Source organism: Cyprinodon tularosa, unplaced genomic scaffold (assembly GCF_016077235.1).
Source record: "Cyprinodon tularosa strain WSP-4 unplaced genomic scaffold, ASM1607723v1 ctg114, whole genome shotgun sequence".
NCBI lineage: Eukaryota > Metazoa > Chordata > Actinopteri > Cyprinodontiformes > Cyprinodontidae > Cyprinodon > Cyprinodon tularosa.
In genome coordinates, this window is record NW_024037937.1 from 905041 (window position 1) to 918264 (window position 13224).

At 37.0% G+C, this 13224-nt stretch overlaps 2 protein-coding genes across 3 annotated transcripts in view; both read right to left on the reverse strand.

The window, feature by feature from the left end:
- Positions 1-1132: 1132 nt before the first annotated feature.
- On the reverse strand, positions 1133-5281 carry smx5. The gene is made up of 5 exons (XM_038304128.1): positions 5209-5281; positions 4938-5005; positions 4674-4704; positions 4515-4574; positions 1133-1738 (listed from the first exon to the last, which is right to left on the reverse strand). The coding sequence occupies exons 1-5, from the start codon at positions 5209-5211 to the stop codon at positions 1613-1615; spliced, it is 288 nt and encodes a 95-aa protein (XP_038160056.1). The 5' UTR covers positions 5212-5281; the 3' UTR covers positions 1133-1612.
- Positions 5282-8103: 2822 nt separating this feature from the next.
- The window catches only part of inpp5d (inositol polyphosphate-5-phosphatase D), a 39325-nt gene continuing 34204 nt past the window's right edge, over positions 8104-13224 (reverse strand). The window contains exons 19-27 of one of the 2 annotated variants that reach the window (XM_038304139.1): positions 12487-12576; positions 12268-12378; positions 12104-12180; positions 11939-12026; positions 11572-11718; positions 11417-11474; positions 11139-11342; positions 9019-9422; positions 8104-8941 (exon numbers count right to left, since the gene is read on the reverse strand). In XM_038304139.1, coding sequence (XP_038160067.1) covers positions 8901-8941; positions 9019-9422; positions 11139-11342; positions 11417-11474; positions 11572-11718; positions 11939-12026; positions 12104-12180; positions 12268-12378; positions 12487-12576 — 1220 coding nt within the window. In that variant the 3' untranslated portion in view covers positions 8104-8900. The remainder of the gene's footprint in view (positions 8942-9018; positions 9423-11138; positions 11343-11416; positions 11475-11571; positions 11719-11938; positions 12027-12103; positions 12181-12267; positions 12379-12486; positions 12577-13224) is intronic. The other variant, XM_038304142.1, reaches the window with a different exon arrangement.

Here is a 13224-nt window from a genome sequence, read left to right on the forward strand (position 1 = left end):
GTAGTGTGCTAATTTGGTTTCCACCTTTTCTGTTTGAAATTACTTTGAAACCTTGTTTTTGCTCATGTTTTATTGTTCAATTGTAATATAAAAATCGCAAAAACATCAAAAGGTCAACAGTTGTATATTCAGTATCAGATATCTTGGGATTCCCGGTATTCTCCACCTCTAATATAAACCTGACTAAATAAAAGATGGTTCCTTCCACTGGAACTAAGGGGCCCTCCATCAAACCTCACATTAGGTGCAATATTGCTAAAAATTACAGATTTCCTGGCAACAGCCGAACCCAGACTGGTCACCTCTCCAGGTGGTGACATGCTTTACACCCCTTCATGCTCTATATTCTCTGTTCTGGATCTAACCTGAAGGCCTGTAGAGAATGCCTGCAGAAATTAGGTGATCTCTACGCACCATGAGCATCACCATCACCCTCTTGTGATGCTTCAGTTTATGTATCAAACATTCAATCGGTTCGTTTTAAAACCACAGGCAGTTGATTATGAAATACTCAGAACATTTCACATTTACACCACAAAACAGCTGAAAACCCCCCAAAAAAAGCATTGAAACACTGTCAGAAAATATGACCCTAAGCCCACTTACCACTGATTTAAGCCTTTTTTGCTGGTTGCCGTGACGTTGACTGCGAATGTGAACAGATAGAAGATCGTGCACAGGCGGAATCCCATCACAGAACCAGGCTTGAATTCACAATCCTTTTCTTTTAAGCGTTTGTAGCAAGTCTGTATGCTAAATGATGGATTATATACACCTGTTGCCATAGAGATGATTGCAAAATCTGATTACATCAAGGGTGAGATTCAGATCTTAAAATCCATAGACAGCAAAGACACCGACCAAGCTTGATAAATGTAGAGGAATGAGCATTTATGTTTCTCTGCTTGCATAAAACATGGAAACAGTGCAAAGGGAAACTTAATGCATCGTAAAAAAAAAAAGAAATATAAAGCTCTATTTTATTATTATTCATATTAATGTTCATTGGTCTAGAGAACAAAGCCCCATTTTAATCATCATCATTTAGATTTTAATGCCTCTATTGTGTAAAATGCTGAACCTAAAGGTCAGATTTCAGCTGCAGTTCTGATTTGGACAAAAACAACCAAGATAATGAATTTTGATCTTTATTTCCAAAAAAAATACATTTAGTTATAAAATAACACCATCCAAGGTCACAGCTGATGTTGGTAATTTATTTCTCCAACATCGACAACAAAAAAAATCTACATGCTGAGGTGAAAGGCAGGATCATTTTTTAATGAGGGAAATAATAAAAAAGAAAAAATTTAAAATGTGTAACCTTAACCGTAGGTGGCATAAAAAAAAGGTCGTTTTTCTACAGTTTTAAACGGGAGAGGACAAAACAAAGAGTTTATATCACTTTTATAAAAAAAAAAAAACAACTACAGACTCAGATCAAGGCTCCCCGTCTTCCTTCCATAAACACCATTCTGTAAATGACTGATCTCAAACATAAGGAATCATTTGAAAGGAAATTAAACTGGCATCTTTAAATAAAATAAATCCTAAAGTAGTCATTCCTCTTCCTGCCATCCCCAACCTGGACCCCATCCCATCCATGACCCCATCACTGCTTCTGCTGCATGGCTTCTTTCCGCGCGGCGTCTTGGAGCAGCTGTGTGTCCACCTCGTCGGCCGGCAGCTGAACGTATCGGACCACAGAGCCACGGATGAAGCAGTTTTTCACCGACAGCTGAAGCAAAGAACAGGATGTGATGTGGTTTAATGTCAAGGTGACAAAAATCTGGTTAAAAAAAATTAAGAAAAACCTGATTCCACTGCAGGATGCTGCTTTATACACACCACTGCAGGTGTTCATACTGGGGTAAACTTGCCAAGAACTAGGCCTGTAATTTTATGCTACAACTACTTAAATAATAGAGCCCATTTTCTTAGATTCTTATGTGTGCATTAGGTTTAGGTTTCTCTAAGGCCACTGTGTTCATAAAGAGTGTATTATATAAGAGTCATAACTGCTGCTAGATTCCTTTAAATCAGGAAATGATGATAAAATTACAGCAATTTTCTGGCAAACTCTACTGGGAGGAAAAACACCGGACAGGTTTACAGCAGGTTGATGTTGGAGCCATGGCTTTATGAAAACACTGCAAAGTACGCTCCACAGCAACAGGTTTCTGAGAAGAACTTTCTCTACAGAAAAGCTAGATGGCAACAGCAAAATTTGAAAAACCTTCCTAAATGTTATGCTCGCTTGAGGAGGTTTTTGGCCTTTATGAAAAAGAGTTGATGTGCAAAACGGGAGATGGAAACGCTTTCTGCTCTTGCCGTCCTCCTGGATGTTCCCACTATGGCCGCAAATATGGCTGAAGCAACGTCACAATTACTAGCTGACATGTTAACCTGACATTCATTAAAACTTTCCTCCATAACTGATTGGTGGTTAGTGCTACACTGCAGCCTCCACCTCCCGTTTAATACAGCCATAGGAGGCGATGCAATACAGACAATGACGGACGATGACGTTACGCTTTGTGGTTCTTGGTTGATTCGCTTCAAAACAAATGGAAATGCGCAAATTGGCTTTTCCTTTTTTTTTTCAAACTTTTAGAAGTTTGCTTATTATTATTCGATATTACATAAAATGTTGATAACATAGGATGCAGCGATGCTTTACATTACACTCCCCTCGTATCACATCTAAAAATCACTTTGGCAAACCTCACTAAAAGCTCTGAGAACCACCCCGTTATAAACCGCTCCAGTCTTTGTGGAGGCTGTTATTTGTTTTCTTAACTAAAGTTTCCATCATATCTTGTAGAAATAACCTTTTCCTTGTTCAGTTTTAAGAGAATAGCTTAGCTTGGTCATGATACTGGACACTAGCACAGCTCTGCTTCCTTTCCATAGAGGAAAGTCGTCTTTAAATATATCAGACTCTTTAATAATTGGACCCAGTTAAATGCTGCACACTGCTTTGGTTTGTGGGACAGCAGGCGGAAGTGTAAAAAATGCTGGACTATCCCGTACAGATCGGGACTTCTGATCACCATAGTATGTTATAAAATTACCAGTAATATATACCATTAATCTCCTGAAAGTCTGTGTTTTGGTCATTTGATTAAAATTCTAATTTTTTAGTTTGTCACACCTATAAAAAGCTTCTCATTGAGCGTACAGGAATGAACAGCTTTAGGTTTTGTACATTATTTTACAGAAAGAGAACCAAAGAGAAGGGGCACATTCTGCAACTTTGACAAAGGATATCATTTTCCTGTTTTTTTCCAAACAGCAGCATATAGGAAGTGGCCGTTCCAACCGTTGCATTTGCGAATTCTCCAGAGTGGTGCCCGACTTTCCATGAGTGAATAAAGTGAATTTGATTGGTCGTTTATCAAAGGGGCGGGATTGTTGTGGTGGTAGGTGCGCAAGCAAGTTTGATTCTAGCCGGTTTATCGGAAGCGTCTTGCTAACCAGTTAGCAACTTAGTGCTAGTAGGTTCCCAATGGGAAATTCCATTGGGACCAAGTAGCACTAAATTGGTGAATAGAAACGACACTGTCAAGGAACGCTATGGACAGTGGAAACATGCAAGAGGAGGTCGTGGATGAGTCTCCTCCATCATACATGTTTTATATAGAGGAGGAAAGTGGGGATGAAGATGTTGTGGAAGATGATGCCAGGGCAGCAGAAGCTTGGTTTGGTGTAGAAGGCTTACAGCTGTACATGTTTGAGCCCTTGCCTCGCAACGCTGCCAGTTCTGTTAGCTCTACGCCTGCTGAAGACACAGACGTCCATCCCCGTGAACACTGGGACGCAACTTAATGGGAAAGGAAATGATTCTTATTTCAACCAATGCGTATATTAGCTGCGACATATGAATCACGATGCTATGACTGAAAAATGTGATTGACAGATGACCGTTGATATATGATTGGCCGAATTTAGGTTTACAAGCTGACGTATAACTAACTGGCCTGCATAAAATAAACAAAAAAAAAAACAAACAGATTTTAAAACAGGATTTTTTTTAAATAGAAATTTTCTAAAATTTGGGACAATATAGTCTGATAAAGAGTACATTTATTTACATTTTTAAGCCAGAATGATTTAACATTTAAATATAACTTCCCTACAACTTTATCACAGTGTAAACGAAATATTGTCCCACAGGATATCTGTGGATGGGTGAAGGTATGAACAATATAGCAACCGATGTATTAAATTTGGACAGATGTATTGTTGATGGATAAAATAACCTACTGATGAATGGATGGATGGGAGCATTGATTAAACTAAAAAAAAAAAAAGGTTTAGAGATTCAAAACAGAATAAAAAAGGATGGAACTAAAATAAACTGTCCATACTCCATTGTTTTTCACATGCCTAGAATTCATTCTCTTTGCTTAATTGTGTTTTGTGAATAAGCTTCTTATATTTGGAAAGAAAAGGACACAGCATCTTTAGAAAACCTCTTAAACCTCAAAGTTAGGACGGGCAGGAAGGCTTACCATGTGTGGATATTTTTCTGGATCTGTCACACTGATGTCTGTCAACTTGATGTTCAAATACTGCAACATAAATGAGAAGAAAAGAAGAAAAATAACATTACAAACCACTGTAACATTTTAAAGACTTGAAGTATATTAAAAAAGATAATAAAATCCAACCTGATCAACAGAGTGAAGTGTTCCACATATGCTGCAAATAGAAAATGGATATCAGTTCTTCTATTATGAGCATGCATTACTGGGAACATGCAAAAAAAAAAAAAAAGCTGCTTGACATACATAGATATTTCTGTTTTCATAGAAATATCCGTACAGTAGTTTTGACTTCGCAGATGCAGCTAGCTTAGTCGTTTTCTCTAAGTGAAAACCAGCAGTTACAGCGAATAAAATATTAGTGTTTGGTCTGCATCATAAAGCACCAACCTCAGGTCGTTTTTGAGCTCCACCACCACGTCCTTCCCCACCAGCGACTTGAAAAACGAATAGAAAAGCTGGAAAAGAGAGCGACAAGCTAACGTTACTGCTAGCTAGGAGCTACATGTCGAGCACGATGGAGGCGGTTTATAGAGAAGCGCTGCACTCAAACCGCCCCAAATAATCAAGATAAACGCTGAATTACATAATAAATACTCTGAGTTTAAGGAGTTTACGCGTAGTTTGTTATTAAATCGTAAAACTTGTTAAGCTTTCCTACCATTCTTGCTGGGTTTAAGTCCGTCTACTGTTAATGACGTATGAGGCTGCAAAGACTCGCCGACCCCAGCAGGGGGCGCCAGAGATGTTTTTAGCGCTCAGAGCCTGAAAGGAGAAGTAGGACTTTTTTTAAATATAGTATAGAACGTTATTGACTGATGATTAATGACATACAACTTGGAAACACTTTACAGAAAAAAAACAAGTATAGGAACAAATGCAAAAAAAAAAAAAAAAATCAAAAACAAAAAAAACACCTAGAATCCTGCTACATGTACATTTAAATTATTATGTCATTTTATTGTTTTGATTGATTTCTTTTTCTTTTTTTATCCCCAATTTTTCATTGGTATGCCACTGTTTTAAGATCTTTCATATTTAAGATAAAGGAGGGTGTGTTTTTTTTCCCCAAATAATTTTATATAGATAGTATTTTGATAAAATTATAACTAAATTAATTCTAAATATTTTTTCATCAATTGTTACATTTGGATTAGCGACCATACAAAGTATTTCAAGTGAGCTCAGAAAAAAAAAAAATAAAAAATAAAAAATAAAAATAAATTATGCACACACACATTAGAGATAAATTATATATATATATATATATATATATATATATATATATATATATATATATATATATATATATATATATATATATATATATATATATATATATATATATATATATAAAATTTATCTTTTTATTTTTTGGGGATATATATCTTTGAAAGTGGAACCAGAAAGAAGCAATGTGGACATAATGAACAAAAATATGCGCAACGGGTTCACCTTTACATCCACAAAATATACAATTGTTACTTGCAGTAATAAAAAAAAACTTAGATATATTTATTAAGGAAGGAGTAATGCTGATTAACAATTTTGAAAACAGCCTCTTTGACTTTGTTCATATCAATTTATCGATAAAGAAATAAAAAAGTTCCAGAGTTTCCTGTCCTTTAGAGTCTGTATCTGTGTTTACATACAGGGTTAGAGACGAGAAAAGGCTCATTCCTGCTAAAACATGGTTGCATCTATTATCTGTAAGTGGGATTCCAGCTATAGTAGGAGAACCAAGTGATAAAGGCAGAGAGGTTTCAATGCTTTGTGCTAAATAGACAATACCAATCTGAATAGCTGTTCACCATTTTAAACTCTTTTCTAGAAGTATTGAGAAGTAGCGGACTGTGTATGGTAGCCTCAAAAAATAGCAAAAATCAATTACTTAAACAATTCTTAGATAATTAATTTAGCTAATAATAATAATTCAAACATGTTACCGGAACTTTTTAATCAAACAAAGTACATGTAATTAAATATTTCCCATTTGATTTTGCTCTACGGCAGCACAGGAATTAAGTGATGACAATTTGTTGTTTTATGTAAGTACAAAGGCTATATGGCCTACAAACATGTAGGGTTAAAAACTATTTAGTATTTTGTAATCTATACATTTATTGTTGTGATACTTTGCATACTTTACTTTTTTAACGTTGTGTCATCACAGACTATTAAAGTAAGGGCTGCAGTACACAATAAATATTTAAATTGTGACTAAATCATCTCCTGTTTACATGTAGTCTGATTTAAACACACCAGATAAGTAAAAAATGCCTTTTTTTAGGTCTGTATCTGACTTTCTCTAAAATAGAACATTAGTTTATGTAATCCTTGCAGGCAGAGAAAAAGTCTCTTGAAAACATGAAAGGGTTTTTAAAACCTACACCTAAACCTGCTGATACAAACCAAAGAAAACAAAATAAGGCAAATTCCTCCCAGATTATATTTCGTTTATTAGAATTATTTGTTCTTTTAGTTGTAGAGCTATTGTGAAGTTTTATAGATATAATTTCTAGATATACATCATGATTGCAGGTGGGATAAAATGCTAAATCTGGTTCTTCTATGTAAATTGTAAATTCTGGTTGCCATATGTTTTTTCTCCATTTATCTTAGTTTTCATGCTTTAGCTCTGGTCCCTGCTTAAAGCCGGAGTAGGAATGTGCAAATGGGTCTCTATGTAAGAATATTATACAAAGAATCCCTGTCAGTGTGGACAAGGCCTGATAGGCAGGCAGATAGCACTTTAATTTGCATATGGTTTACAACAAAGTTTGAATATCTTCATAAATGGATGTATATTTACTTTTCACAAAGGAGATATTGTGGTTAAAATAGGCAACCCTCTCCACATATTCTATAAAGTGACTAAAGACACACAAAAACAAATCCTCCATCACTTACATAGATATTAGGTCAAATTGTAAAAACTGTAATGCATAAAAAAAAATAGACTATACTTTTTATAAATGCACTTATAAGTTTGCTGGTGAAGATTCTCAGTCATAGTCATTCCGTAAAAGTTTAAAAAAAAATCTGCTGGACTTTGTTTCCAAGGTTTGAAGACGTTTCGCTTCCCCTCAAGGAAGCTTTTTCAATTCAAAAGGGGAAGCGAAACGTCTTCAAACCTTGGAAGCAAAGTCCAGTGGATTGTTTTTCAAACTTTTATGGAACACTTACAAGTTTACAAAAATTACAAGTTTCTTCACAACCAGTTCAAAGTTTTATAAGGAATCACCTTGTGAAAGAAAAGAAAATCAATAAAAATAATACACATTGCCATTAAACTTCCACAACTGTATTTATTTTGGAATGTATTATACATTTGGAGACAAATATGACATTGTTTGTGCAATTTAATACTGTGTGGTATACATTCATCAGCCACAGTATAGTGTAAAGTCCCATTTCTAATTATTTGAAAGCAGAATTAGCTTTTGTAACCGACAAGGTGTGTGACGAAAGTTTAGCAGATATCGACTTTCTGTAACAGTAAAGTAAGATCGATGCAGCGACATCAGACAAAAGATCGCTTTTAACCAAACTCACATCAAACTGAAATATAATGTGATTTCATTTCTTGATCTCACATTTGCTTTGACCTCTTTGGACTACCATAGAAACATAGCTGACTTGGCGAGGAAACAAAAAAAATAAAAACTAAGCTAATAAAAACATAGCAATACTAGTTATGTTTAGTTTCTAATCCCAGATCCCATTAAGTGGCTTATATGGAACAAACTGACAGCTTGCTGGGCCCCCACCAGGTGTGATCTGATCAATTTAAAGCTGCAGCCATCGTTTAGATAACTTAGCTTAGCATAAGACTGGAAATGTAGCTTAGTTCTAACTAGTGTTGCACCGATACCAGTATTGGGACGGGCCCCGATCCAGCACTAAAATGGTGGTATCTGTATCGGCGAGTACCAACAAATAGGGCACCGATACCATTTCGAGAGCTAAACTTTTTTCCAACTATTGTATTCGACTTTGTATTAGATTTTTTCCTGCTTCACAAAGGTAGGCAACAATTATTTTACATCCAAGTAGTATGCATTTCTTCATATTTACACACACACATCAATTTCAAACAGATATTATCGGTATCGGCCGATACTGCACAGCCAGGTATCAGGTATCAGTATCGGGGCCAAAAAAATGGTATCGGTGCAACACTAGTTAACTCAAATCTATAACAAAGGGAGAAATATGTTTTTTTGACAGTGCAGAAAAGTAATAGGCTATACTGTGACACAGTGATGAAAAGAAGCAGTTGGAGCTTTGGCTTCACTTAATGCAGGAAAGGCAGCTGTTCTGTCAGTGCTGGCTTTTTTTTGCAGCTTTATCTCAGTTTATTGGACGGCCCGTCTTTGGAAACTCTGGATGCACTGAGAAAAAAAAAAGAAAAAAATCAATTAGTGTCTGTTTATTTAAGTTTATCTATTAAGTCTTTGGTGTTCCTTACTGTCTTTGTTAGGCAGGTATGAACCGGGTCTTGATGGGATTCTCTGTTTGCTGGGAAACTCTGAGGTTTCTCTGTAATCTCTGGGTTTGGGGTTCTGTGGATCTGGGCGGGATTTGGACGGCAGAGGAGGCTGATTGTGTCCCAACCCTCCCTCTGAGCGAGAGGGAACCACTGGTTTCTTGTGTCCTGGGGGATGTAGGCTGATGGGGGTGGGAGGCTGGGATCTGTTCTCAGAGGAGGTGAAGGAGCGGTTGCGTGGCATGGGCAGCGGGGGGCGATCAGACTCTACGTCTGCTGTTGGTGTAAGAAAGTCTGGCTGGAGGTGGGCTTGGTCTTTGTGTAATTTGGACATCGAACCGTACAGTGGGTTGTCTAACATCTCTGACAGCTTCTCATCTTCACTCCTAGAGGAGGAGAATCCATCAGTAAGGATAGGTTTATCAATTGTTGGATCACATCAAGCGTAAATATTAATTATTGTTCTATGTTCTAAAAACAATGATAAAAAAATGAATCTGGTCTGTAAATAAAGAAAAAATACTGAACCTCCCTTTAACTTTTTTTCTTTTTCATAAAAGGGTAATTTTTCCCCTTGGAAAAAATATTATGAAACTTCAGTTTCCCCCTTTTTTACTTTATTTTCTCCCTCTTTATTTAGTTCCTTCTTCCTTTTATTTATTTTATTTAGTTTCTTTCCTCTTTTCTATAAAAAAACAACAGAACTAATTTTTTTTTTTGCCCTTTTTCTTTTGGAAAAAAATGGAATCAAATATACTCGTTTTTCCCTTTTTTTCTCCCTTTTGAAAGCTGTTTTTCCCTCTTTTTATTTTTCCTTCCTTTTTTCATTCTGAAATAAAAAAAAAACCCTGCCTCTGGACTGGATCGATGGACAAATGTTCTCTCACTCCGACATCTGGGTATTCCCACAGGGCAATCAAGCTCCACAAGCTTTAAAACTGGTTTTAAATCAGGGGAAGCAGGCTATCATTAGCCATCTGACATGACCCAGACCTCTACCTGAGTAGAAATGTATGAACTAGGCCTATAAAGTGGCTTAAAACCAATTGATATAAATAAATCTATTTTCTCCAAGAACAGTTGTTGAGTATGTAGAAGATGTATGATTGAAAGAAGGTTGTTTCTCTACAACTGACTAAAAACATTAAAATCAAAACCAAGTGTGTTTTCATGCCTGTCTCACTGTGAATACCTTTAAACCTGTGTTGCTTGCAGAGAAATGTCATACAGTTCAAGCTTAACCAATTGAAGGGTTTAAAACATGCTAAAGGTAAAAAGCAGATAACAAAAAATTCCAAAATCTATTTTTCACTTACTTGCAATGATGCAATCATTTCAGCAGCGGTGCACATGCTATTGGATTTTTTTTAATCTGTCCATCATAAAGCGTTCATTAAGGCAAGTACACCGTGCAGAAGGGGTCGGATACTGACCACCAGTGGCGGTTCTATACCAAATGTATCCGGGGGCCAGGAAGGGGGCCAGAATTGTTTTCACGGGGGCACAGAAAAGCGTGAAATATAAATCGGGGCAAGGGATTCAAATATATTAAGAAAGCTGCATGAAGTCAATTTTCTATTCAATTGTGTTTAATCGAAATTGTATGTCTTACTAGGTCAATATAAATTCACAATTTAGGAATTTAACATATTTTTGACTTAATTTAAGTTGAAATCACTGTTTTCTATAAAATCTGAATTAGATCGCAAGAAAAACTGTTAAATTAAGCTGTTAAAATTAGATTTTTATTTGTTTTGAAAAAAACATTTAGCAGTTGAAAACTGGGATCCTATCTCTATATTGGTATATAAGCTTTGAATTTGTAAAGAAAGAAAATAAAATAACCATGTAACCTGTAACCATGTCTGTTTCAGCGCACATCATCTTTAGAATTTCTCTGAGTGTTATGTCTTCAGTACAGGGGCCTTAACAGGGGCCAGGACATGATCTACAGGGGCACTGGCCCCGGTTGGTCCCTGCCTAGAACCGCACATGCTGACCACATGGTGGACCTATCTTGTATTTGGAAATGGCACCTTTGCACCCCAGAAAGCATGGGTGCACCATTCCCTATAGAAGTGTGTTAATAATGAGGCACTTACGCGGTATAATTTATGGCGGTGGAATTTCTTGGGCCCATATCATAACCGGGCTTCTTGGACTCTTTACCTCCTTGTCCACCACTGGGAGCATTTCTCGGGGTCATGCTGTAACTCCAGCCCTTATCTGTCACATTCCCACTTTTGAATGAAAACCCCATGTAATTGGGGTTAGTAATATCGTGTGTTTGTGTAACAGAGGACCTGTTAACAAAAAGAAAACACAATGAGTCTCACTTTAAGATGCTTTTTGAAGTACGACTGTGTGAAGGGCCTCTTACTTGTCTCCACCTCTGCTCTTTGAAGGAGCAGCGTCGTCTCTTTCAATTTTTATGAAATCTGAAAAATATTTGAAAACAAATAGATAAGAAACAGTTCATCTGAGGAACTGGGAAGAGATTGAACGAGCAGCAGGTTAGCTGATTTCCAGTCGTACCGTATAACTTCTCAGTGGGTTTAAACTCAGAGGTGCGTAGCTGGATGCCACCAGTCAGCGTGCCCGTCTTCTCTCCGTGGTGAGTCAGCGTGATCTGGAACTCCCTATAGCAGAACTGTGCCGCTCGCAGTGCAACACATCCCTCTCCTTTAGGCAAGGCAAGACAAGGCAAGGCAAATTTATTTGTATGGCACAATTCAGTATAAAGACAATGCAAAGTGCTTTACATGATTAAAATGTAGCAAAATAAAACAGAATCAAAGCAAGTAGGAAAAAAAAATATTTACCTAAAAATATTTAGGGAGAACATATCAGAAAGGACCATGGCTCAATGAAAAACGACACAAAAAGGGACCGGCATCCTTACCGTACGACTCGTCAGAGTCTGTCGATTTCACGCATATGAGGATGTGCTGATCCAAGAGGTACTCGGGGTCAGAGATGATCGGAGTGAGCTTTGAGAGAACAGACCGGAGGCGATTATTACTAGATCTGTTTTGGTAGTAACTGTGGAAAGGGGCTTTTTTTTCACCTCGACTTTATTCCCGAACCAAACTTTTATGGCGCCGTCAGTATCTGTGTTATCTCCCTCTGAGGTCTTCACAGTTTCTGAAGGGAACAAATGTTTTTCATAAGCTCAAATCACTCAGGGAATAATCCAGCAACGTGCTCGCTATGGTTTAAGACTAAACCTACTCTCCAAGCAGCTGGAGTGGAACTCTATAAAGAACCTGGTCTTTGACTTTGTCAGCAAGATGGCCACACAGTTCATGATCTGGATACCACCCTGAGGAGCGCTATTGGGATCTGAAACATCACAGAGGAGGCCAAGCATCAGAACGCAGTTTTACACATCCTTCACTTTACTTTAGGTCAACTGGTTTGTTAAAGATAGGCGCTGTGTATGCACTATACCTTGCTTGGAGACAAACTGGGATGCAACTCCCACTTCAAACGAGGCAAAAACAGGCGAGTGGTCGCTGGTCATGATGTCATTAGTGCATCCTGAAGGTAAAAAAAGTCCAAACGGTGTTTTTCATCAAATGTTGTCAAAAATACTTGGAGAGAACTTAAGACATAAGACCAAACATCAATACTAAAGAGAAAGAATAATGATGCAAAGACAAAGTTGGACAAAACAGCAAAACTAATTTTAAAATCTTCCTCTTATTAAATTTTTTTTTAAAGTTTAATTTCTGGATTACATTTTTTGTTATTTTTTATAAAAAAATTCAATTAACAAAACCTGTTCTTTCTTTGCAACAATAATGGAATAAAATTCACTCACTAACTCTTGAGAAATGATATGATACAAAAAAAAAAAAAAATGCAGCAAATCGCACCATAAGAAGGAAGGTCTGAACACAGCAGATCCAGGACAGTGAACCAGGAGCTACTTAAACTGCATAACTTCAAGCTCTGAATTAAAACCTGGATCTCAGATTAACATTAATCCCAATTTTAACAACGTCATGATCACAACTCAGAACATCAGGCATATTTACTGAATGATATCCTTTGTTACAGTTAGCATCAGCAGCTAGTTCAGCAGCAGTTGGAAAAACTTGGGCTGTTTCTCAATTTGCGTTCTTGAGCGTTCTTGTGTGCACGTGTACTCGTGACACGTCATCAGCCTCGGCCCGAGTACCGTTC